This window comes from Sinohyriopsis cumingii, chromosome 2 (assembly GCF_028554795.1).
Source record: "Sinohyriopsis cumingii isolate HCF-2022 chromosome 2, ASM2855479v2, whole genome shotgun sequence".
Taxonomy (NCBI): Eukaryota; Metazoa; Mollusca; class Bivalvia; order Unionida; family Unionidae; genus Sinohyriopsis; species Sinohyriopsis cumingii.
The window spans coordinates 133,819,691-133,842,997 of NC_142962.1; the positions used below are offsets into that span (position 1 = coordinate 133,819,691).

At 35.9% G+C, this 23,307-nt stretch overlaps 1 protein-coding gene across 3 annotated transcripts in view; it reads left to right on the plus strand.

Moving 5' to 3' along the window:
• LOC149805876 (uncharacterized) overlaps positions 1-22,417 on the plus strand; it is an 84,707-nt gene extending 62,290 nt beyond the window's left edge. For all 3 annotated transcript variants that reach the window (XM_089950617.1, XM_089950618.1, XM_089950619.1), the window contains exons 5-6: positions 7,927-8,151; positions 19,347-22,417. In XM_089950617.1, coding sequence (XP_089806743.1) covers positions 7,927-8,151; positions 19,347-19,588 — 467 coding nt within the window. In that variant the 3' untranslated portion in view covers positions 19,589-22,417. The remainder of the gene's footprint in view (positions 1-7,926; positions 8,152-19,346) is intronic.
• The last annotated feature ends 890 nt before the right edge of the window (positions 22,418-23,307 follow it).

Genomic DNA, 23,307 nt, shown 5'->3' on the forward strand with positions numbered 1-23,307 from the left:
CTACTTCAGATAGGAAGAAGTCAAAATACTCCTCATATTTACAGTAGCATGTTGCTTCCTTCTGTGAGGAATGAGGTGCACCATTTGTCTCACTTCCTTGGTAGCATGTCTCACCCTCCTGTGAGGGAGGTGCTTGCCCCCCAACACTTTTTGGGTAGCATGTCAAACTCTCCCTAAGGGAGAAGCATTGCACTTTGATGAATGATGAAGACAAATCAGGCTGTGACATATCAATATCACCTGAATGTTCACTGACTGGTGACCAGTCTGGTCATGGGTCATTGTTTAGTGACCAGGCACTGGCCATTAGTTAGTTCATCAAAGTGACCAGTCTGGGTATAGTAACTGAACAAACAGTTAGTTCATCCCACTTACCAGTCAGAGTGTACCAGTGACAGACCATTGGTTGTCTCATACCAGTCACCAACTTTCTGCTAGTCTTTAATCAGAGACCTGATGGTATAGGGATCAGACAGAGTACCTCCCTTTCCCCATTCTACTCTCACACCCTGTACAGGACTGGGAGTCTGCCCAGTAGGTTCAGACTAAGGAAGAGAATCAGATTGGTATATCCCCCCCCCTTTCCTATTATCCAATTGTGGGATGTGGGACCCTTCACATCAGGGTAATTGGTCCTTTATGCCACCTTGGGCTGCTTCACCCTGGTCCCAGAGTAGAAATGATGCCATGTCTTGTGTCCTGCCATCACCTCCCCATCTGGTTGCATCCACTAGGAAGACTACAGACATAGTATCATCCAAGAAAGACAATTGGTGTCATCTTCCTCCTGGAACTTCTAGCACACATATATAGACTCCGTACTCACCATGATGAGATACAGGAAATGGCATAGAATGCTTTTATGTCACTTCTACCAAAGGACATAGTGAGGAAGACTGTACTAAATGATGATGCACTATCTATCCTCATCAGCTCTAATGAGTTTGAGGTAGAAACAACTAAATAAATGCCTCCTATTAGGCCCTCCAACTCCTCTCAGTTTGATGAGGTCATTTGATAAGGTGGTAAAAGAAACCTCATAAACCTCATAACCACAGAGAATTGTGACCAAAAGTGAAACCATCTGGCTCACAGCCCAAGAAAATTGTTTCCATTCGGGAAAGATCTTTGGGACTCGACCATAACCAGATCTCCTGCTTCTTCCTTGTTCCTCCGCAAATGAGAAATATCACAGAGGTTTTTGACAGGCCAAGACATTGCTCAGTGACAAAGAGGTTGGTCTGTTCCTCACTCTACCTTCAAACCTATGGTCTTTGCTTTGAGTTACTGGGTACATTACCCTTTGTGGCCCATTAAACCTCTCCAGTTGAATGAAGGTTCATCCCAAGTGGGTATCTTATCTGGAACCTGGGCATGATTTCCCATTAGAACAATTGAAGCCATCGAACAAAAATCCTGGCTTTTGGTCACAATAACTTCTCATGCTGACCTGTTCTCAACTACTTCTTTTAATATGAAGAAGTAGGCCTCAGTGAATCCAACCATATTACAGTGTGTGTTGGAAGCTGTGGCCAAGACATGCTGGCATGCACTTTCTGATGCGATGTCTTTATTAGCAGAACTAATGCACATTTGCCATGATGTTACATTGAAATCCTCAAAACTCTTTATCAGACCTTCTAAGTGTGACTTTATTGGAAGCTGAGAACCTCTTTGGAGGACTCGTCCCTGTTTTGTTGTGCCCTGGGGAGTTAGGCTATTTTGCTGCTGTTGTTCATCATTTTTATTTTGTTTGAATTTACAATATTCCTTTTTATGTTGACTCTTTGGTTTACTGATGTTTTGGGAGGTGCTATAAGTATTACTGTTCCTTGTTGTAGTATCTTTTCGTTTTGAATACATTCTTTCTTGCCATTCCTTACTTAGTTGTTTGCAGTTGTTCTTCTGATAATCTCTTGGCATGTTGATCCAATGTTATGTAATGTCATATCATCTGTAAACATGTTGGTGGTGGATAGCTCAATGTGATATGGTAAATCACTGATGTACAGCAGAAAGAGTAATTGTCCAAGAACTGGCCCTTGTGGAACACCCAACTTTATCAGTTCCTTATCTGAAAGTTTATTTAAAATAGAAACTTATCTGCCTTCAAGATAGGATCAAAACCAAGTTAAGCTTTCATGATTAACTTGATACATGTATATTCTGAGCTTTTCCAGCAGGATTTTGTGATTTACAAGGCCAAAACCCTTTGTAAAGCTAAGAAACACTGTCTACAAGGTTACCTTGATCTATGGCTGTTAACCCTCCATCAGAGTCTTCATCTTTGGTAATACACTGAGAGTATGGGTGATACCGACCCTCACTCAGGTGGTGTGTTCTCAAATAATACCCAGTCTCCACCTACCCTAGCACCCAGTAGGTCTAGCAGAGTCAGCAAACTGTCGAACAGATATGGAGAATGAGTATCGCCTTTAAAGACATGAACCGATTTAAAACAATTATTTTAATCCTAAAAATAAACATTAATAATGCACATTATGCTATATGTTTCTATTATTTCAGGCTAATTAATGGTTGATGTTTCTATTTTATTTCAGCTTGATGAAGAAAGGCAACATTCTTCAGTTATTTATTTTATAGCTAGCACAATATACTACAGTATAAGAATCATATCTGATATCTCAGGTATTATATGAAAGCTGTACGTTATTTGTGGATCAGTTACTATAGAATAGTGAATAAATGCGATGGTAGTAATCTTCGGGGGAGAATTGGGTGGGTTAAGATCTCACTGGGGCTGGTCTACTAGATCAGTCACATTAGTATCACTGCAGTAGATAAGAAAGTTATATATATAGTCAGGGAAAATTGTTCTTGTATGTTAATGTTATAACTTGTTTTGGTTTTAATTTGATTTTATTGTTAGAATTTGATAAATGTCAGGATGCCCCTTAACCCAGCCCGGAAGTATGTAAACCACTGTTTGTTAGTGTTATTGTTTGTGTGCATTTAGTATTTTGGTGTTACAGATTTAGTACAGTGATGTCCAATGTCCATATACATGTTTTGTGGTACATATGGTGAGTAGCATATGAGTTACTTGCATTGCACATGCAACCACCGATTACATTAACAAGTTCCCTGTTCCATTGTTCACTCCTCCAATGACTCTCCAAGAGTCAACTTCAACATTTCTGGGTACAATATGTTACTCAATATCTTGTAAATGGTATTGAAGAAAATAACTATTGTACATCAAAATACTACACAGCGCTTGTAAGTTTTTAGCAATTACATTGTGATAGTTTTATCATAATTCTGTGCCATATCGTTTTGTGAATTGTCCATGTGTGATAGATTCGTTAACTTTTAATTATTTATATGTTTCATGTGTATATGTTGTAGGTCTTCTTCTTCTTCATCTTCTTCTTCATCTTCTTCTTCTTCTTCAGGTGATTCATTTAGTCATCATTAGTCTGATTAAAGTACAAGTACCCACGGAGACGTAACTTTGTTATTTCTACCATATACCCACTACTGGTATTACACAATCATCCACCATTCTGTTTAGTGGAGTCTGGCATAAATTTCCTTCACAGAAGCCTGATTGTCGTGGACGTAACAAATTAAATGATTCCAGGTACTTTTTAAATTCATTACAAACATGTCTTTCTAATATCTTTGAATGTGATGACAAAACTGATATAGGTTTATAGTTATTCATATCAGAAAGATCTCCCTTCATAAATATTGGAGTTACATTTGCTAGTTTTGGCCTGTGTGGAAAAATACCTGTGTAAATGCTTTGATTGGAGATATATATAAGTGAAGGTGCAGTTCTGGAATCCAAAATTTTCTAGTCACCCTATTGGAGGATAAATTCTCATCATGTGATTTAGATTATTTTCCATCTGGAAAAGACTAGCTACACAGTAGTAACAGTTAAGCATTACGCCATTAAAATCAGTTTTACTGACCCCCAAAAATAGACTACCAGTACCTTTCTACTTCACCTCTGCCAAGGGAACACACAAAAAATTTAAGGAATGACATTGCAACACATTCCCATAGCACTACACCCCAGCAAAGGGGGCAAATTTGGTACATACATGTTCATTACTTGCACATTCATAGGTTAAATTTTTGTCTTATCAATGAAGATTGTTGGAGATGCCAGGTTTCAACACTCAACAGTTAAAAGGAAGAAGTGGTCTTGTTTTGACTTCATGGAAATTCTCTTTTAGCTAGTAGACCATCAGTCCCTTCAAGAGACTCTGTTTCCAAACTTGTCATGTTGGTATATCTTGACATTATCTGAAACAAGTTTGACGATTTTTTATCCATGATATCAGGTTCAAGGTCAAAGGCCATTTTAAGAATGCTGTACAGGACTGACAGGTCAACTTAAACATGTAAGAAAATATTTGTGTTCCTAAATTTGGTATGTTTGAATTTCTCAAGAACATCACATATGTGTTCAGTACTCAGCAGTCAAATAATAAAAGAACAGAAGAATTGGACTTCAGTGGATTCCTGGTAATTCTTTTCAGCCATTAGAACATAAGTTCCTATGATTGAATTTTGTTACTTATGAAATATGGGTTAAGTGTTAAGTGAAATTGTCAATCATCAATTTAAGTCTTATGATCTCATTGGCTTTAAGATTTTTGCCTACTGGCAAGACATTAAAGGCTGTATATAATTCCAGTCTAAAAACTTTTTTTTTTAATCTGGATGTTGATGCAGTGAAAGAATTTGAGTGAAACCTTTACCAAAAAATTTGAAGAATTTTGTGTTTTTCTTAACTGTACTGGTCATAGATCAAAAGATCTTACAGAGTTGTCCGTTGTCTATTATCAGTTGTTTATAGAATGTCTGTCCATTAGCACATGTTCATAGAATGTCTGTCCATTAGCACATGTTTGTTATTGCTAATCCTGCTATGGAGGTTTGTCAGGAAACTGTACACACACACATACATCATGTGGTTTAGTCTGGTCTTAATTGAAAATGGTGCGGCTTGGACATCCAGTATGACACTTGTTATCACCGCTCCTCAGGAACAAATAGATTGACATGGAGATTTACACCATAAGGCTTCTTACAAGGTCTAGTTGGTCCTTAATGAAAATGGTACCAGTGTGATATGTGACATCCAATATGACCACCATGATAGTCTTCTTGACAATTTTGTTGTTGACAGGCCTCCTCAGGGGAAAAACAGATTGATATGGGGTTTTCTAGTTGGCCCTAAATAAAAATTTGCCAATCTGATGTCAGTATATAAAAATCTCAGCAGCCATCTTAAAAATCTAATTGTTATTCCAGCTCTTCCTGAATAGATGGTCATATCAATATGGACTTTCACTGAAAGACTTATGATGTCTTCTTGGTCTTAAATGAAAATAGGGCCATTCTGACATCGAATATGACTACCACAACAGCTATCTTGAAAATTTTCTTATTGCGACTTCTCCTGAATGGATGGTCACATCAAAAATGGGTTTGCACTGAAACGATTCTAATGATGTCTGCCAATGTGACATCCAGTGTATTCACCACAGCATCTAATTTTTCAAAATTTTGTTATTGTTAATAAAGTTTTAACACTCCATGGTTAAAAGGAAGAATTGGTCTTACAATTCTTTTCAGACAGTAGAGCTTCAGTCCCTTTGAGGAACTGTTGTTTATCTACATTTACTATTATACCCAGAATCATGAGGCTTGGCAAAAGGATGTATCTTGATGAGAACTACACTCTCATCTTAAAAATGTGTCCCTGTAACTGATATTTCATTTTCAATGACTTTGCTTGACTTCAATGCTTTTACTGTTCATGTTTTAATTAAAAAACTAGATGATTGTGTACATCTTTCCCTTGAACTCTAGCAGAAGCAGGAAAGGTCACTGTGATTTTTATTTCATATTTTATTAGCTGATGTCAAGTGTTTACATTTAGCTCACGACTAAACAGGTTTTCTGCATTCTGTAACACACTAATCATGGATGCATCTTGAAGAGTGCTACTCCCTTAGTGCAGTCATAGGTCATTATTTTCATTGTTTTATACTTCACTGACTTGGGTTCGTTTTTGTTTGAAATTCATTGCCTAGTTGGTAGAGCATTGGACTTGTAATCTAAGGGTCACAGGTTTGATACCCATCCAGGCCAGTTCAGATTAGCTACCTCAGTTTATCCTCGGAAAAGACAATTAGCTCCCATTTCCTTGGTGTGATATAGGCAGTAATGCATTAAAAGTGCCACTGAAACCATTAAAAAAACCGATTAAATGTTTGCATTGAGCTTAAGACCACAAGATTTTTTTCGCCACGCTATATGCGTATTATCTTGACTGCTCTGATGGCCTAAGTGGTTAGAGCATCCTCCTCAGATGCGGGAGGTCACGGTTCAAACCCCGGCCAAGTCATACCAAAAAACTTATAAAAATGATGCTAGGAGCTGCCTCACTTGGTGCTCAGCATTAAGGGGTTAGTGTTAGGACTGGTCGGCCTGGTGTCAGGATAATGTAACTAGGTGGGACATGATGCTACATATCTGTGGCATAATGCCCCAGTGCTAGACATCACTATAACCCACAGGTGCTCGACGTGAGCTTGATGTTGAGAAAAAAAACCCAATAATATGATAGAGAGGGTCCTATGTCAGAACGGGTCATGGGGGTAATCTAAGGTATTTTTGTCACTCTCTGTGATTTTTTCCTTTAGAATTTTTTTCTTCTCAACATCAAGCTCATGTCGAGCACCTGTGCTATAACCTGCCACACTGCAAACATTGCAGTGATATGAATGGAAAATTGGTACAGCTACATTAAAATCCAAATCACACACACACATACATGCGCATATTATCCAACCTAGAATCATGATACTTGGTGAGTTGATGCATCTTGATTAGTTTACATCCTTTTTTAAAAAACAGGTCTTTGTGGTCTGTAGTTCATGCTTCAGTGACTTTGCTGAAAATACACATTAGTAGATGGATGTACCAGGGATTAAATTATGTGCACACAGCAAGGTATACCATGTTTTCGGCCTGTTTAACTATAGTGGTCAGCCAAGGGTGCAAAATTATTCGTGACTGAAATCAGAATATGAAGTAACAACTGTGCATCATAGCAAACAACTGGATTTCAAATCTTGATGTATAATAATTTTAGGAAGTTGTTTTAGATTGGTAATCCACATATTTGGAAAAGGTGATAGGAAGAGGAGTAAGTGATAGATGGGGAAAAAATAAAGAGCTTAAAGAAGACATGTTAACAATAACAGCCATCAGAATGAGTATTTGCTTCAAACCATCACTGATGCCCTCAAAACCTTATATGCGACACTGTTATCCGCATACTAACCAACTTTGGACATTTTGTCATAAAATAGCCAAAATATATTGTGTGATACTGCAACAATGGAAGAGCAATGACATCAAAATCACAAATGTTGATATGTTAGACCAGGGGTCAATAACCTATGGTACATGTGTCACAAGGTGACAGGTCAAGTGGCTTTGGGTGGAATGCAAAGGGTAGCTGAAAATCTCAACTTTAACAGTGTTACTCTCTTACTGGTGGCATGCACTCATTCATTTTGTAATTTATCCAGAAAAAGTGGCACGCAATGTAAAATAGGTTGCCAACCCCTGATTTAGACACTTTGTTGTAGACCTTCAGAAAAGGTCTTTAGAATGTAAGTGATAGATGGGAAAGTAACTTATAAAGAAATGGGGATAGGTCATATTTTAGAGATATCAGCCCGTGAAATAAAAATTTGCTACTGTTATTGCATCATTAATGTCCTCAAAGTCTGACCCATGCTACTCTTATCCACATTCTAACAAACTCTGGACATCAAACGGCCAAAATATACAGTAATTTTGTGGGATACTACAACGCTGGAAGAGTGTTTACATTAAAATCACAATTACTCATACCTTCTACTACTGCAGATGTGTCTGATGATGAATGGCATGAAAGTCAGCTGCCAAATGACTGGATGAAAGACGAGGAGGAGGAGGAAGGGGAGGAGGAGGAGGAAGGAGAGGAGGAGATGGTTTGCAAGGAGACTGAAGAAGATGCCAAAGGAAAAGGAGATACAGGAATTACATTGCTTTCACCAGCTTTTAGTATTGCCTGTCACAACGATGAACTGATCATGTGGCCAGTAGTATCAGGTACTCTAGTCATAATATTGCAAATAAATCTGTATTTCTCTGATATTAATTAGTTTTTCTACAAACAAGTATTATATTTATAACACTGCTATAATAATCTCCATTTCTCTGACATTAATTAATTTTCCTACAGTTACTTTCTTCATAACACTGCTTATAGATCTCTTCTTTTTTATGATATTAATTAGTTTTTTTACAAACATTTATTGTAATAAAATTTGATAAATCATTTATATTTTGAAATTAATTTTAAATTTCCTGAAATTTATGTCTTGAAAAGACCAATAGTTTCATTGTAATATTGTTAAAAAGGTCAAGTGGGCAGCTTGAATCATTTCTTGTATGGTTTGCAAGAGAGCTTTTTATCAGTTACTGCTCCAATGCGTAGGTTTTAGAGGTCCTGTTTTTATTGGGCTTTCACTGAGGGTGATCAACTGTCATAAACTTGAACCTTTGCAGACAGTATTTGTTATAAAATATATTTGTATTTGTTGTTCATTGATTTTTGTTGTCAAAAATGTCTCTTAAAACAGATTTTTGCATCATTTTGCAATTGTACCATATCAATAAAATAAAACTAGTGTAAAGACAGGAGTTGTCTCCCCTCAAACTACTTTGTTTCCTCTTGACACAAACATTGCACAGTTTTTTGGGGAAAAACTGATTGGTAAAATGGGATCCTCTTATGGTTAAGAAAGGAAATGAAGATAACAAATTTGAGCATACTTCCCACACATAGAGAAATTATGTCGCATTTCAGTAAGGTAATGTTTAAAATATTAGCTAAATTTATCTACAACCTACCATCTAAACAAAACAAAAGGCATAAATGCAAACCTCAACACCTTTTGCTTCATACTAAACAATGCTAAAAAAATATCACAGCAGCAAAACACATTAGTTATGTTGGCACCCCATGACTTAGTTCCAGAATAAACTGATAAAGTGGGAATAGAGGTATTTATTAGGGCAATTCAAGAAGACGCGACAATAAAAGGGGTTAATATATCCAGTTTTGAATATGAACGCAAAACATTCCAGCATGCAGATGACTGTACAAATTTTATTACAGAACAACAATCCTACCAAACTCTCATGAAACAATACAAACTTTTTAGCAAAGCGTCAGGATCACAAATTAATCATCAAAAAACAGAAATATTACTCATTGGAAATTGGAGAGGGAACCACCCTAGTCCATGGCACCCAGGTCACCCAGATCCATGAGGAAGTTCTCTGTCCCTCCTACTTTTCCTACTGACAGAAAAAGGGGGGTTGTGACAGCCCTAGCAAATAATCCCTCTTCTGCCTTGCATTCCCTCCATGCACATCCCAGTAGGTGCTCACCCAGGGCTCATAGGAGCTTGGTCAAGCATTACAGATGGTGGGTGGGTCCTCTCCATTGTAACAAGGGTTATCGTCTCCAGTTTCGGGAACAACCACCCCCATGAAGGACCCTCATTTTCTTTCCACAGTCCAGTCTGGTGGAATTGAGGGAAGAGGTAAAAAAGGCAGTTGAGAGGGTCTTGAACAGTCAATGTCCCTCCGTCTACTCACAAATCTTCCTGGTCACCTAGAAAAGCAGGAAATTTTAAACCTTAATTGATTTCTCCCCACTCATCTAGTTTCTGTCGGAGGTAACCTTCTGGATGGAGACAACCTCCTCAATCCAGAACGCTCTTCATTCATTCAGTTAGGCCATCTCCATCAGTCTTCAGCATACCTATTTGCACATCCGCTCCTTTCATCCACAGTGCAAATATCTCATTTTTGCCTTGACCAGGAAGCTTTTCAATTCCAGGTTCTGCTGTTCAGAATCTCTTCTGCACACATTCTTCACCCAGATCGTAGAAATGGTAGCGTCCTACCTCCAAATACAGGAAACATCAATTCTCCAGTATTTCAGTGACTGGCTGATCAGCAGGGTTCAAGTCCAATCCCTTCATCAGGATCTGTTCCACTCTTGGTCCACCTTAACTCATTTGGGTCTCTTACCCAAACACGAAGTTGGAACTTGTTCCATAACAAGTCTTTGTTTACTTGGGGATGAACTTCACAAATAAAACTTGGTCCGGTCTGGGTTTCTCTGGATCAAGTAGATCGAATCCTGGCTCTCCTAGAGATGCTACAAGCAAACGTTGTTGTCTGCTTGACTTTATCTTTCCCTACTTGGAACCTTAAATGCCACGTGCGTCCCCAACATTTCCTCCTTCTTACAAGTTGAAAGCCTCACAGAGATTTTTTATCAACCTCAATTCACACAGGACCAGTTTTTCACCATCACTTGCTTGGTGGATGAATCGAGACAGATTCCTGATGGGGTTTCCCATGCACGCACCCAATCCACACTCCTATCTGTTCACCGATGTGTCAGATTCCGGTTGGGGGCTCATTTAGAGCTTGAGGGCATAATTCTCCATGTTTCTTGGACTTGTGCAGAAATGTCCCACCACATCAACAACCTAGAAATGAAAGCAGTATTTCTAGCACTGCAAGGGTGCATTAACATAATAAGGGGCCGATGTGTCATGGTCTCCTCAGACAACAAATCCATCTTAGCGCATCTACAACATCAAAAAGGCACACATGCCCCTTCTCTATGCATGTAGGTTTGGAACCTCTTCATCTGGGCAGCCTTAAAGAATGTCACAATCTGAGTTCACCACATTCCAGGCAAGATATACATATTAGCGGACAGTCTATTGAGAACAGACTGAGCCTTCCCCACAGAATGATGTCTTCATCACTCAGTAACAGAATCCCTGTTTTCCCTCTGGGGAAGACCTCTAGTGGACCTGTTTGTGACCAAGCTCAACAACAAACTTACCTTTTACGTGTCTGTCATGGATCAGAGAGAACGGGCAGTCAATACATTCATCTTCCAGTGGGATTGCCTATTCACCTTCCCACCCTTCCTACTGCTACCACAAGTTCTGCAACGATTCGAAACTTATCCGCTTGGATCATTCTCTTTATTTTAATTTGCCTGAATATGTACATTTTTTTGTTGCTGTGGGGTTTAACGCCATTTTTCAGCACACAATAGGCTATACATGGCAGCCAGTATTAATGGTGGAGGAAGAACCCGGGAAAACCCTGGAAAGAACCACCGACCCACGAGAAGCTACTGGCAAGCTTTCTCACATACCCACATTGGCTGAATCCGTGAATATGTTTAACTAAAAGCCAAAATTTGAAATTCTTTTGTTGTAAAATGCATGTTTAATTTCAATGACATGGAAAGTTTTTTGTACATTCTGAAATAAGAGAAAGCTAGCTAGAATATTTAGTTTAAGTCTGATAGGTTGAAAGGACGACAAATAAAGTTGAATACCTGATTAATCCATTCCCTATAGGTATGCAAAATAATGTGCAAAAGATATTCCATATCGGAACATTAAAAACATCATGACAGCTTATTCAATAAAGTAGCACTTGTGTCTGACTTCATGTACACTTCTCAACCCTGAAATTTCAAACAAAGTTGATTTTAAAGTGTGATGCTTTGAAAAAGAACTGTCATTGAATGACTCACCTGCTCAACTGTTTTGACAAATCTGTAGCTTCTTGAAGACCCAGAGTTTGCTGATACTTATATATTTCAGCTGAATTAAATGAAAGAAAATCTTTTTGATCATTTTTAGTTATTAAGATAACTGGATAGGGGAATTAACTTAAAATACAAATAATTCCTCATATCATGGAAGGAACTGACATATGAGTTGATAAGCATATGACAAACAGATAAGTTTAAGGGTTATTGCTGAAAAATTACAATAACAGTAATATAATGATGATCATAATAAAATAATAATAATAATAATAATTAAATATTATTATCATTATTATTATTATTATTAGTATTAGTATTATTATTATTATCATTATTATTATTATTATTATTATTATTAGTATTAGTATTATTATTATTATCATTATTATTATTATTATTATTATTAGTATTAGTATTATTATTATTATCATTATTATTATTATTATTATTATTATTATTAGTATTAGTATTATTATTATTATCATTATTATTATTATTATTATTAGTATTAGTATTAGTATTATTATCATTATTATTATTATTATTATTATTTTTGGGATAAGTTTCTGTGCACACAAGGTAATAGTCACACTAATTGTTCTCATAGATTCCTAAATTTATATTTTTACAGATAACACAAGGGTGAGTTTTGGAAGCTGTGAAATTCACAACTTTAGCATAAGATATATGTATGGACAATAAGATAAATGTTATAAAAAGTGACTGTATTTAGAATGAAACTGAACAGAGCTTAGGTACATATATAGATCCATGCAGGTGGTTGCTTGGGGACCAATTTAATGACATCGGAGGATACTGTTTGCCTTTTGTTAAGCTTCAAGATGGGTATTGGTGTGGAAAAGTGGAGATGTCAGGTTTGGATGTTTCTTTTAGTCAGACAAATCTCTGAATACTAGATATTGGATGATGTCTAGTAATTGGTCAAAAGCTATCAATATAACAGTTCTGAAGAAAGGTGATGCAAATGATCCCTTCAACTACAGAGGCCCTTTTTAAGGAAAGTAATTTTGATTTAAAAAATAGGATAAATGAATGGGGGTAAAAAAATGAATTACTTGTTAAAGAACAATCCAGTTTAAAAGCAGGTTATTCTACATTAGATAATATGTTTATATTATATACATTAATCTGTATATTACAGATAAACACTATTACCATTGTTACATGTATTATCAAAGTGGCCATAGCCAGAATAATAATAATAATAATAATAATAATAATAATAATAATAATAATAAAAATAACCACAAATAATTTATTTATGGACACCTCCATAACTTTTATATTCACTAAGTAAGCTTTACTTCATTTCTGATGGCATCAACTATCTCTCCATCTCCTTCAAGGTGGGCCCCACCTAGTTGCCACAGGTTGTATTGAAACCTTTATCCAATGCATGCCATAGTTTGGTGAGTCATCCAACACATGATTTATGTGGGTGCATAAATGAAACCCAACAGAAAATCATCCATATTTTGAATAATGTGTGCATAAAAAGCATGTGATCTAAAGTTGTACATCCATAAAAAGCATGTGATCTAAAGTTGTACTTGCATAAATAGCATGTGATCTAAACTTGTACATACATAAATAGCACGTGATCTAAAGTTGTACATGCCTAAATAGCATGTGATCTAAAGTTGTACATGCCTAAATAGCATGTGATCTAAAGTTGTACATGCATAAATAGCATGTGATCTAAAGTTGTACATACATAAATAGCATGTGATCTAAAGTTGTACATCCATAAAAGCATGTGATCTAAAGTTGTACATGCATAAATAGCATGTGATCTAAAGTTGTACATACATAAATAGCATGTGATCTAAAGTTGTACATCCATAAATAGCATGTGATCTAAAGTTGAACATGCATAAATAGCATGTGATCTAAAGCTGTACATGCATAAATAGCATGTGATCTAAAGTTGTACATGCATAAATGGCACGTGATCTAAAGTTGTACATGCATGAATAGCACGTGACCTAAAGTTTTACATCCATAAAAAGCATGTGATCTAAAGTTGTACATCCATAAATAGCATGTGATCTAAAGTTGTATATGCATAAATAGCATGTGATCTAAAGTTGTACATCCATAAAAAGCACATGACCTAAAGTTGTACATGCATAAATAGCATGTGATCTAAAGTTATACATGCATAAGTAGCATGTGATCTAAAGTTGTACGTGCATTAATAGCACGTGATCTAAAGTTGTACATGCATAAAAAGCATGTGATCTAAAGTTGTACATGCATAAATAGCACGTGATCTAAAGTTGTACATGCATAAATAGCACATGATCTAAAGTTGTACATGCATAAATAGCACATGATCTAAAGTTGTACATACATAAATAGCATGTGATCTAATGTTGTACATACATAAGTGAGTGGATCAAGCAGTAATATAATTAAATCAGTCTGGATTGTTTTGAAGAACTGTGGTTGAAAGGATGCTTGTGTTTGAACATCAATTGCTGTTACATGTACATGTATTTGCAAACCGATTTATGATGAAATAAATGAATTGGATAGGCCAGAAAGCATGCTAATAATCCATCCCCCTCAAATGCAGGAGGTCGTGAGTTTGATCCCTGGCCGAGTCATACCAAAGACTTACAAAAATGGTACCAACAGCTGCCTCGCTTGACACACAGCATTAAGAGGTTAGTGTTAGGACTGGTTGACCTGGTGTCAGGATAATGTGACTAGGTGGGACATCATGCTACATGTCTGCAGCATGATGCCCCAATGCTAGACTTCACTATAAACTGCCAACCTGCAGACATCGTAGTGATATGACTGAAAAATTGTTAAAGCTACATTAAAAATCCAAGTCACACACACACTTGTCGGGGACCCTGGATTCATGTGTGGGGCCCCCTGTGAGTACTGGCATTTTGAAATAAACTTTTAAACAAGTTTCATATGGTAGTAAACTTAAAATTTTCTTTCATCGCTTTAAAATTATTTTCTCTTTATAGATATATTTTTTAAAATTACTAATGCATGGGGCCCCTCTGAGTACGGGGCCTGATTGGGCCAAATCGGTCCAATCGACCTAAGGCTAGCCCTGGTATCAATGTTAACCAATGCAGATAAAATTTATAAATTTAAAATCTCCTTTAGTGAAAATGGATAGACTAACTTTTATCCAATTTAAGACATAAAATAATAATAATAATAATAATAATAATAATATTTTTATTTAAAGATGATTACTCAATAAAAAAACTTATCTCAGCTGAGGCTTTCTACTAAAATCTAAACTATTAAAAAAAATCTATAAAAATCTTGATGCAAGTTTCTCTTCATCATAAAAATAACTTTATACAAGTAAGCGCTTCAACAGATGCATACTAAAATACATTATGAAAGTAGGAGGATTTAACTGCATGTATAAAGTTTTGTTTAATCTCTCCAATAACCATCTTTTGAAATCACTGTAAGCATGGTCTTCATGTATACACAGCAGTTAATGGTTACTGTTGCTTAGATATACCTTTAGGCTATTCTGCAAAAATGTGACATATCGTAAAGTTTATATCATTGTTATACTTTGTCATAAAACATTATTAGGTATAAAAGTTGAGAGATGTTCATGTAACACTGAGTTTTTTCAAATATATGACATTTTATGCATACTTCTATAGATATGCTAATATAAAAGATGAAAGCCAAGCAAGCGATAAATTTGAAGAGTAATATTACAATAAATCCCAGAATTTGATCTTGAACTTAAATTTTTCTCATTAGTTTTGAAATAATGCATGTAATATTTTTAACTGAATCAACAGGTGTGATGTGAGCAGGAAGTGAGTTCCATATTTTAGCCCGAGAATACTGTATACTTCCTTTGAATTGTTCAGGGCAAGGTTTTGGTAATTCTAAATAGTTGTTAAAATTTGATCTTAGCTTATAGGTAGAAGATGTTTTGCAGAATAATTTTTAGCCATGGTTTCTGTAACATCTAGTTTGATACATTTAAACCAGAGCTGCTTTCAGAAAATCTATTTTCTCAACTTGTTTTTTACAATATAAATCTGTGAACAAGACTGATAATATTAATGCATCAATGGGGACATTAAGAATCAACCAAGTTTATGTTACTAGTTTTCCTTGGTAGTTAACATGTTGCAATATCTCAGTTATAATTTCATGAAATTAGGGAAGGTTTATTTTGTCACAAATCTTAATCATAACATCATCTGTTAGATCATCACTGGCATCTGACCAACCAAGTCTACCTATTGGATTTATTTGCTCATTTTCAGAGGTGAATGCCTAGGTTTCTATCAATTCAGGTCCTAATGCTCAGTCACTGAGGTGATTGGCTAGATTTCTATCGATTCAGGTCCTAATGCTCAGTCACTGAGGTGATTGGCTAGATTTCTATCGATTCAGGTCCTAATGCTCAGTCACTGAGATGATTGGCTAGATTTCTATCATTTTGGGATCTAAGGCTGATTCTTAAAGGTGATTGGCTATGTTTCTATAAGTTTAGGACCTAATGCTCATTCTCAGCAGAGACCTGTGAGATTTCTGTCAGTTTAGGTCCAAATGTTCATTCAGAGAGGTGATTGGCTCTAGTTTCTATTGCTTTAGGTCATAATGCTCATTCACAGAGGTGATTGGCTAGGTTTCTAATATGTCCAAATGCTCAGTCATAGAGGTTTCTATTGCTTTAGGTCCGAATGCACCTTCACAGAGGTGATTGGCAAGGTTTCTATCATTTTGGGATCTAAGGCTCATTCTTAAAGGTGATTGGCTATGTTTCTATAACTTTAGGACCTAATGCTCATTCTCAGCAGAGACCTGTGAGATTTCTGTCAGTTTAGGTCCAAATGTTCATTCACAGAGGCGATTGGCTCAGGTTTCTATTGCTTTAGGTCATAATGCTCATTCACAGAGGTGATTGGCTAGGTTTCTATTGCTTTAGGTCATAATGCTCATTCACAGAGGTGATTGGCTAGGTTTCTGTTGCTTTAGGTCATAATGCTAATTCACAGAGGTGTTTGACTAGGTTTCAGTTGCTTTAGGTCCCATAGCTCATTCTCAGAGGTGATTGGCTTGTTTTCTACCACTCTAGGTTTTAATGCTCATTCACATAGAATATTGGCAAGGTTTCTGTTGATTCAGATCCTAATGCTCAATTATAGAGGAGGTTGGCAAGGTTTCTGTTGATTCTGGTCCTAATGCTCATTCATAGAGGAGGTTGATGAAGTTTCTGTTCATTCAGGTCCCAATGCTCATTCATAGAGGAGGTTGGTGAAGTTTCTGTTCATTCAGGTCCTAATGCTCATTCACAGAGGTGATTGGCTAGGTTTCTAATATGTCCAAATGCTCAATCATAGAGGTTTCTATTGCTTTAGGTCCTAATGCTCCTTCACAGAGGTGATTGGCAAGGTTTCTATCATTTTGGGATCTAAGGCTCATTCTTAAAGGTGATTGGCAATGTTTCTATAACTTTAGGACCTAATGCTCATTCTCAGCAGAGACCTGTGAGATTTCTGTCAGTTTAGGTCCAAATGTTCATTCACAGAGGCGATTGGCTCAGGTTTCTATTGCTTTAGGTCATAATGTTCATTCACAGAGGTGAATGGCTAGGTTTCTATTGCTTTAGGTCATAATGCTAATTCACAGAGGTGTTTGACTAGGTTTCAATTGCTTTAGGTCCCATAGCTCATTCTCAGAGGTGATTGGCTTGTTTTCTACCACTCTAGGTTTTAATGCTCATTCACATAGAATATTGGCAAGGTTTCTGTTGATTCAGATCCTAATGCTCAATTATAGAGGAGGTTGGCAAGGTTTCTGTTGATTCTGGTCCTAATGCTCATTCATAGAGGAGGTTGATGAAGTTTCTGTTCATTCAGGTCCCAATGCTCATTCACAGAGGTGATTTGCTAGGTTTCTAATATGTCCAAATGCTCAGTCATAGAGATTTCTATTGCTTTAGGTCCTAATGCTCCTTCACAGAGGTGATTGGCAAGGTTTCTATCATTTTGGGATCTAAGGCTCATTCTTAAAGGTGATTGGCTATGTTTCTATAACTTTAGGACCTAATGCTCATTCTCAGCAGAGACCTGTGAGATTTCTGTCAGTTTAGGTCCAAATGTTCATTCAGAGAGGTGATTGGCTCAGGTTTCTATTGCTTTAGGTCATAATGCTCATTCACAGAGGTGATTGGCTAGGTTTCTATTGCTTTAGGTCATAATGCTAATTCACGGAGGTGTTTGACTAGGTTTCAGCTGCTTTAGGTCCCATAGCTCATTCTCAGAGGTGATTGGCTTGTTTTCTACCACTCTAGGTTCTAATGCTCATTCACATATGTGATTGGCAAGGTTTCTGTTGATTCAGATCCTAATGCTCAATTATAGAGGAGGTTGGCAAGGTTTCTGTTGATTCTGGTCCTAATGCTCATTCATAGAGGAGGTTGATGAAGTTTCTGTTCATTCAGGTCCTAATGCTCATTCACAGATGTGATTAGTGAGGTTTCTGTTGATTAGTCCTAATGCTCATTCACTTAGGTGATTGGTGAGGTTTCTGTAGGTAAGTCCTCATGCTCATTCATAGAGGAGGTTGGTGAGGTTTATGTTGATATAATGCTTTGATGATAGATAAAACCTTCTTGACTTTGCATATTTATTTCAGGCATCAAATACAATCACAGAAAACTTGATTTTTAGAGATTTTCTTTCAAGAAATAATAAAATATTAAAATCTGAGAAAAACAGCTATTCAGAGTTTGAAAGTTAAAACATTTCCTGTCAATATAGAATTCTTTTTACCTTCCTTGTACCTCCACACCTCAAACTCTGCTTTTGGCTTCAAACTTCTAGTTTCTTAAACAAATCTTTGAATATAGCATATCATGCATGATTCTGATTGTGTTTACAAGTCGAAGAGTAAAACTGATGGCAAGTTGGTAACCTTGCTTCCAAGCAAGACTACATATTTCTTTGTTTCATATTTTACTTCACCTGGCAATAAGGCTGAGCGAGCTTATGGTTTGACCTTGTTTCTCACAATCATGCATCCTGTGTCATTCATTAGCATTGTCATTGTCATTTATAAGCTTCAAAAACCACTCTGTAATAGTTGACCAAATATGACAGAAACCATCCTGGCATCAAGACCTTTAAATTTTATATCAAGGTCAATACATCTTCAAGTATGCATAGGTGCAATTAATGATACAGAAATTCTTCAGACAGCTTTATCTTTAAAAAAACATTGTAAAATATGACCAAATTCATGAAAGGCATATTGGCATGAAGGCATTATTGGCATGAAGACATTTCATATTTATATAAATGATGTTAATCTGATATCAAATAAAACCGTAATCAACAAAAACTGCTCAGCATTATTGGACCAAAAAGCATTCTGACAACAAAGGTCCATCAATTTCCTAAAAATAATGCCAGTCTCTGATCAAATATGCTAATGTTATTAAAATTAGAAAAAATCATTCAAAGATTACATCTCAAAAAGTGCTCAGCAGAATTCGACCAGATTTGACAATAAGCATTCAGACCATATTAGCTAACTGCTTTTCTATTAGACTGTTTGGTATGTCAGCAAGGTGATTGATATCTTGGACCTTGTTGTATTTCAGGATTAGGTGCCATCAGAAACCCCAAGACTGGATCTTACATGTTGACCTTTCTTTTTGAGGAGCTTCTGAACATGCCACCAGATGAGCCTCTACTACATGCATTGACCAGGGTTTCCTACAAGATGGCACAGCTTACTAGAGTAAATAAAGTAGTGTCCTGCATCTGTCATAGACTTAGGAAAGAGATTTATTTACCAATTAAGCAGAAATCGACCATCTTAAAGAAGATATTTGGTAAATAAAAGCCATTATCATGATTAATGTAACCCACAGGAAGCAGCCTAGAACTTTTTTGTGTCACCTTTTTAAGCATGGCGAGACACAGGTATCACATTTCTACCATTTCTAGCATCAACGGCAGTCATGATTAAATATTTTATAGTAAAGTTTATACAGGTGATATGCATGGAACACATGTGTAAGAGGAAACATATGCTTGACTGAATTGGGATTCAAATTTGATTTTGAAGATGTTAGCTGGGCACTTTATCACTTAATCTATATAGTTATAAAAATACAAAAGAAAATGTTTTGGAAGTAATGGTTCCAAAGATTGGTATAAGTGACCACTTTGTAGTTTTTCTAACATGCAAAGTCAATGGCAAATCAACAAAAAATAATATCCATAAATCCATTACTTATTGATCTTTTCAAAACTTTGATACTGTTAAATTCCTGAAAGATCTGAAACAGATTCCATGGAATACAGTCCAAATCCTTGAAGATATTGATGATGTTTTAGATACTTGGGCAGATCTGTTCATCAGTCTAGTGAACAAACATACCCTTTTAAAAACACACAGGATAAAGAAAGACCACCAGCCAGGCTGGATCTCCCCAGAAATTTTAGAAGCAATAAAGCAAAGAGACCAACCAAAATTGGTAGGAAATCAAACTGAATATAGAGTTTGGAGGAATAAAGTTAATAAAATGATACATCAAGCCAAACAAACACACTACAAAAAAGTGCTGGATGAAAACCAAAATAACCCGAAAGCTATCTGGAAAGTGTTTACAGGGTTTGGTGCAGGCAAATGTAAGAGTAAAACTGAAATTTTATCCTTCAATCATGAGGGCATTTATACCAGTAATCCAACTGACATCTCAAATATTTTTAACTAATTTTTTATTCAAATTGCTGAAAAACTTAAAGAACCTAGAACTTCATCTGATCATCTGGAACTCAAACATTTTTGTGTTAAAAAAACTGCCAAACAATATAAAGTTTGAAATTCCTGAAATGAGTCCAGAATTTGTGTTGAAATGTATTTAAAAAATGGATGATTGTAAAGCTACAGGACTTGATATGATTGGACCAAGGCTACTAAAGGCAGCTGCACCTGCAATTGTAGAGAGAATAGCTTTCATTTGCAATGAAAGTATTAGGTCTAATAAATTTCCACAAACATGGAAAACTGCCATGGTTATACCATTGCATAAAGCAGGAACAAAACATGATGTAAATAACTACAGATCTATCTCTGTCCTTCCTTATCTCTCCAAATTACTTGAAAAACGTACACAATTCTTTTCTCAGCTATTTGAACACTTATGATCATATTCATGATAATCTGTCTGGCTTTTGACAGAATCACTCCTGTGAAACTGCACTTATATCTTTGTATCTTTGATTGATAAATGGCTGAAAGCGTTAGATCAAGGGGAAATGGTAGGCACTATTATGGTTGATTTTCATAAAGCTTTTGATCTTGCAGGCCATAAAAGTTTGCTTGAAAAGCTAAAATTCTATCAATCCGGTGAAAACTCTCTAAACTGGTTTACTTCTTACTTAACCAATAGAGTGCAATAAGTATCTTTAAATGGTCAACTTTCTGAAAGTAAAAAAATTAATTGTGGAGTACCACAAGGCTCTGTCCTTGGACCTCTGTTATTCATTCTATTTATCAACGATTTACCTCTTAAGATTTGAATTTCAGTTTCTTCCACTGACCTCTATGCCGATGATACTACACTGTCTGAGATGGGTAAAACCAAAACGGTACTTGAAAATAACTTACAAGATGCTCTCAACAGACTTCATGTATGGTGCAAGGAAAAGATTATGCTCATTTTATACAGAAAAAATGAAAGCCCTACTAGTTACAACACAACAAAAACGAGCAAGGCTAGATAGCGACAAACTCCAGGATCCATTTGACAATGTGAGCCTTAATATGACCTCTCATGATAAAATTCTTGGTGTATTCATAGATAACAATCTTACTTGGTCTGTTCACATTAAATATGTTTCACAAAAAGTTGATTCTTATCTTTGGCTACTGATCAAAACATACATTCCTCTTCAGTATAGGGTCATCTTTTTATAAAATTTATATTCAGACATATCTGGACTATTGTTATGTAATTTAGGGTAATACCTCTAATTCAAACATAACAAAACTTTTAAGACTCCAAAAAAGGGCTTGCCATTTAATTCTAGAGAAATATATATACAATTTCCAGGACGCAATGAATTAATATAAAGATTTTAACAATACATGAAAGAATATCTCTTAGAAAGGCCAAATTGATGTATAAAGTATCCAGAAAAGACATTCCTGTGTAACTAAGCAATATCTTTCACCAAAGAGATGCTGATGGTACTCCAAATTTAAGGTCCATAAGAAGGAATTGTTTAAAAAAAGTTTTCAATATACTGGTCCACTGGTATAGAACAACATTCCCAGTGACATAAGGCAGGTTCCTAGCATTTCATCTTTTCATAATCAATGTCTTAAATGGATGAAATCTTTAGAAAATTGAACAATTCTAGTACAAAAAATACCACCTGCTTTTCTGTAATTTTGCATCATTTTCATAGCTGAATTTTTCAATGCAGGATTATATTTTATGTTTTATACATGTTTATGTTTTAACTGATGCCTGTGCATGTGTTCCAGGCTTGATACTTTGAATTTTAAAATTACTTAATTATTTACTGTCAAGCCAGACTCTTCACATCATGTTGTATATACTGTATATATTGTACATAACAGGTAGAAGGCCTCAAGGTAAATTAGTTCTGTAACTAACTGAGTTACCTACTCTAAATAAAGTCTTTATTATTATTATTATTATTATTATTATTATTATTATCTATGCCAATGTCTCGAGCAGGTGCCCTTGACACATTCACCTGTCTTCAGGAGACAAGTCCTCATATCTCTATCAGCCGCAACAACCCTAGGTCAACTCAGAGTGAAAGACAAAGCAGAGGAGTCTGAAAATGACTGACCTCACTGCTGGCTACCATATGTCACATTGAAAAAGAGTATATGACCAGACTACACATAGTATAAAATAGTGCAAGAATAGTGATTTTGCCTCTGTTCATCCATCTGTCTGTTCATAAGCCTCACTATCTACTGTATATTCTTTGTGGCTATATTTCAATAAATATATATATATATATATACACACACACACACACACCACTCCCTTGATAACTCGCACCCTGTTAACCCGCTTATAACATGGTGTCAGGCGTGGATCCCATTTATTAAACCCGAAAATACCCCAAATGTTTATTCCTATTTGTTGAACTTGAAGAAAATCGTGATCAAAATTGGTAACAGCAGCTTTGATGTATCGCTCGTTTTATCATTGAAAACGATAGATAGGACCTGGAAATTTTAATCAACACTATGAAATATCAAATTTTCTTTCCAAACGACATTCCTAGTACACCGCAATTGACAATATGTAAGGAAATTTTGATCAATGAAAATGTCACTTACGCCGCGTGGAGGCAGTACTTTAATAAATAAATACAAATTAATTAAAAAATTTTATCAATTGAAATTTATGTTCTAGATCCATCTTTTAGTTCCTTTTAAGTGTAATCGTCATAAATGCAATGTGTCTTCTTGTAATTAAACGTAAAATGCGTCAATCTACTGTAACAGCTATGTCCGAAAGCGTTTCTCTGAGAACCTAATTAAGTGCCGGCCGTGTTTTGATA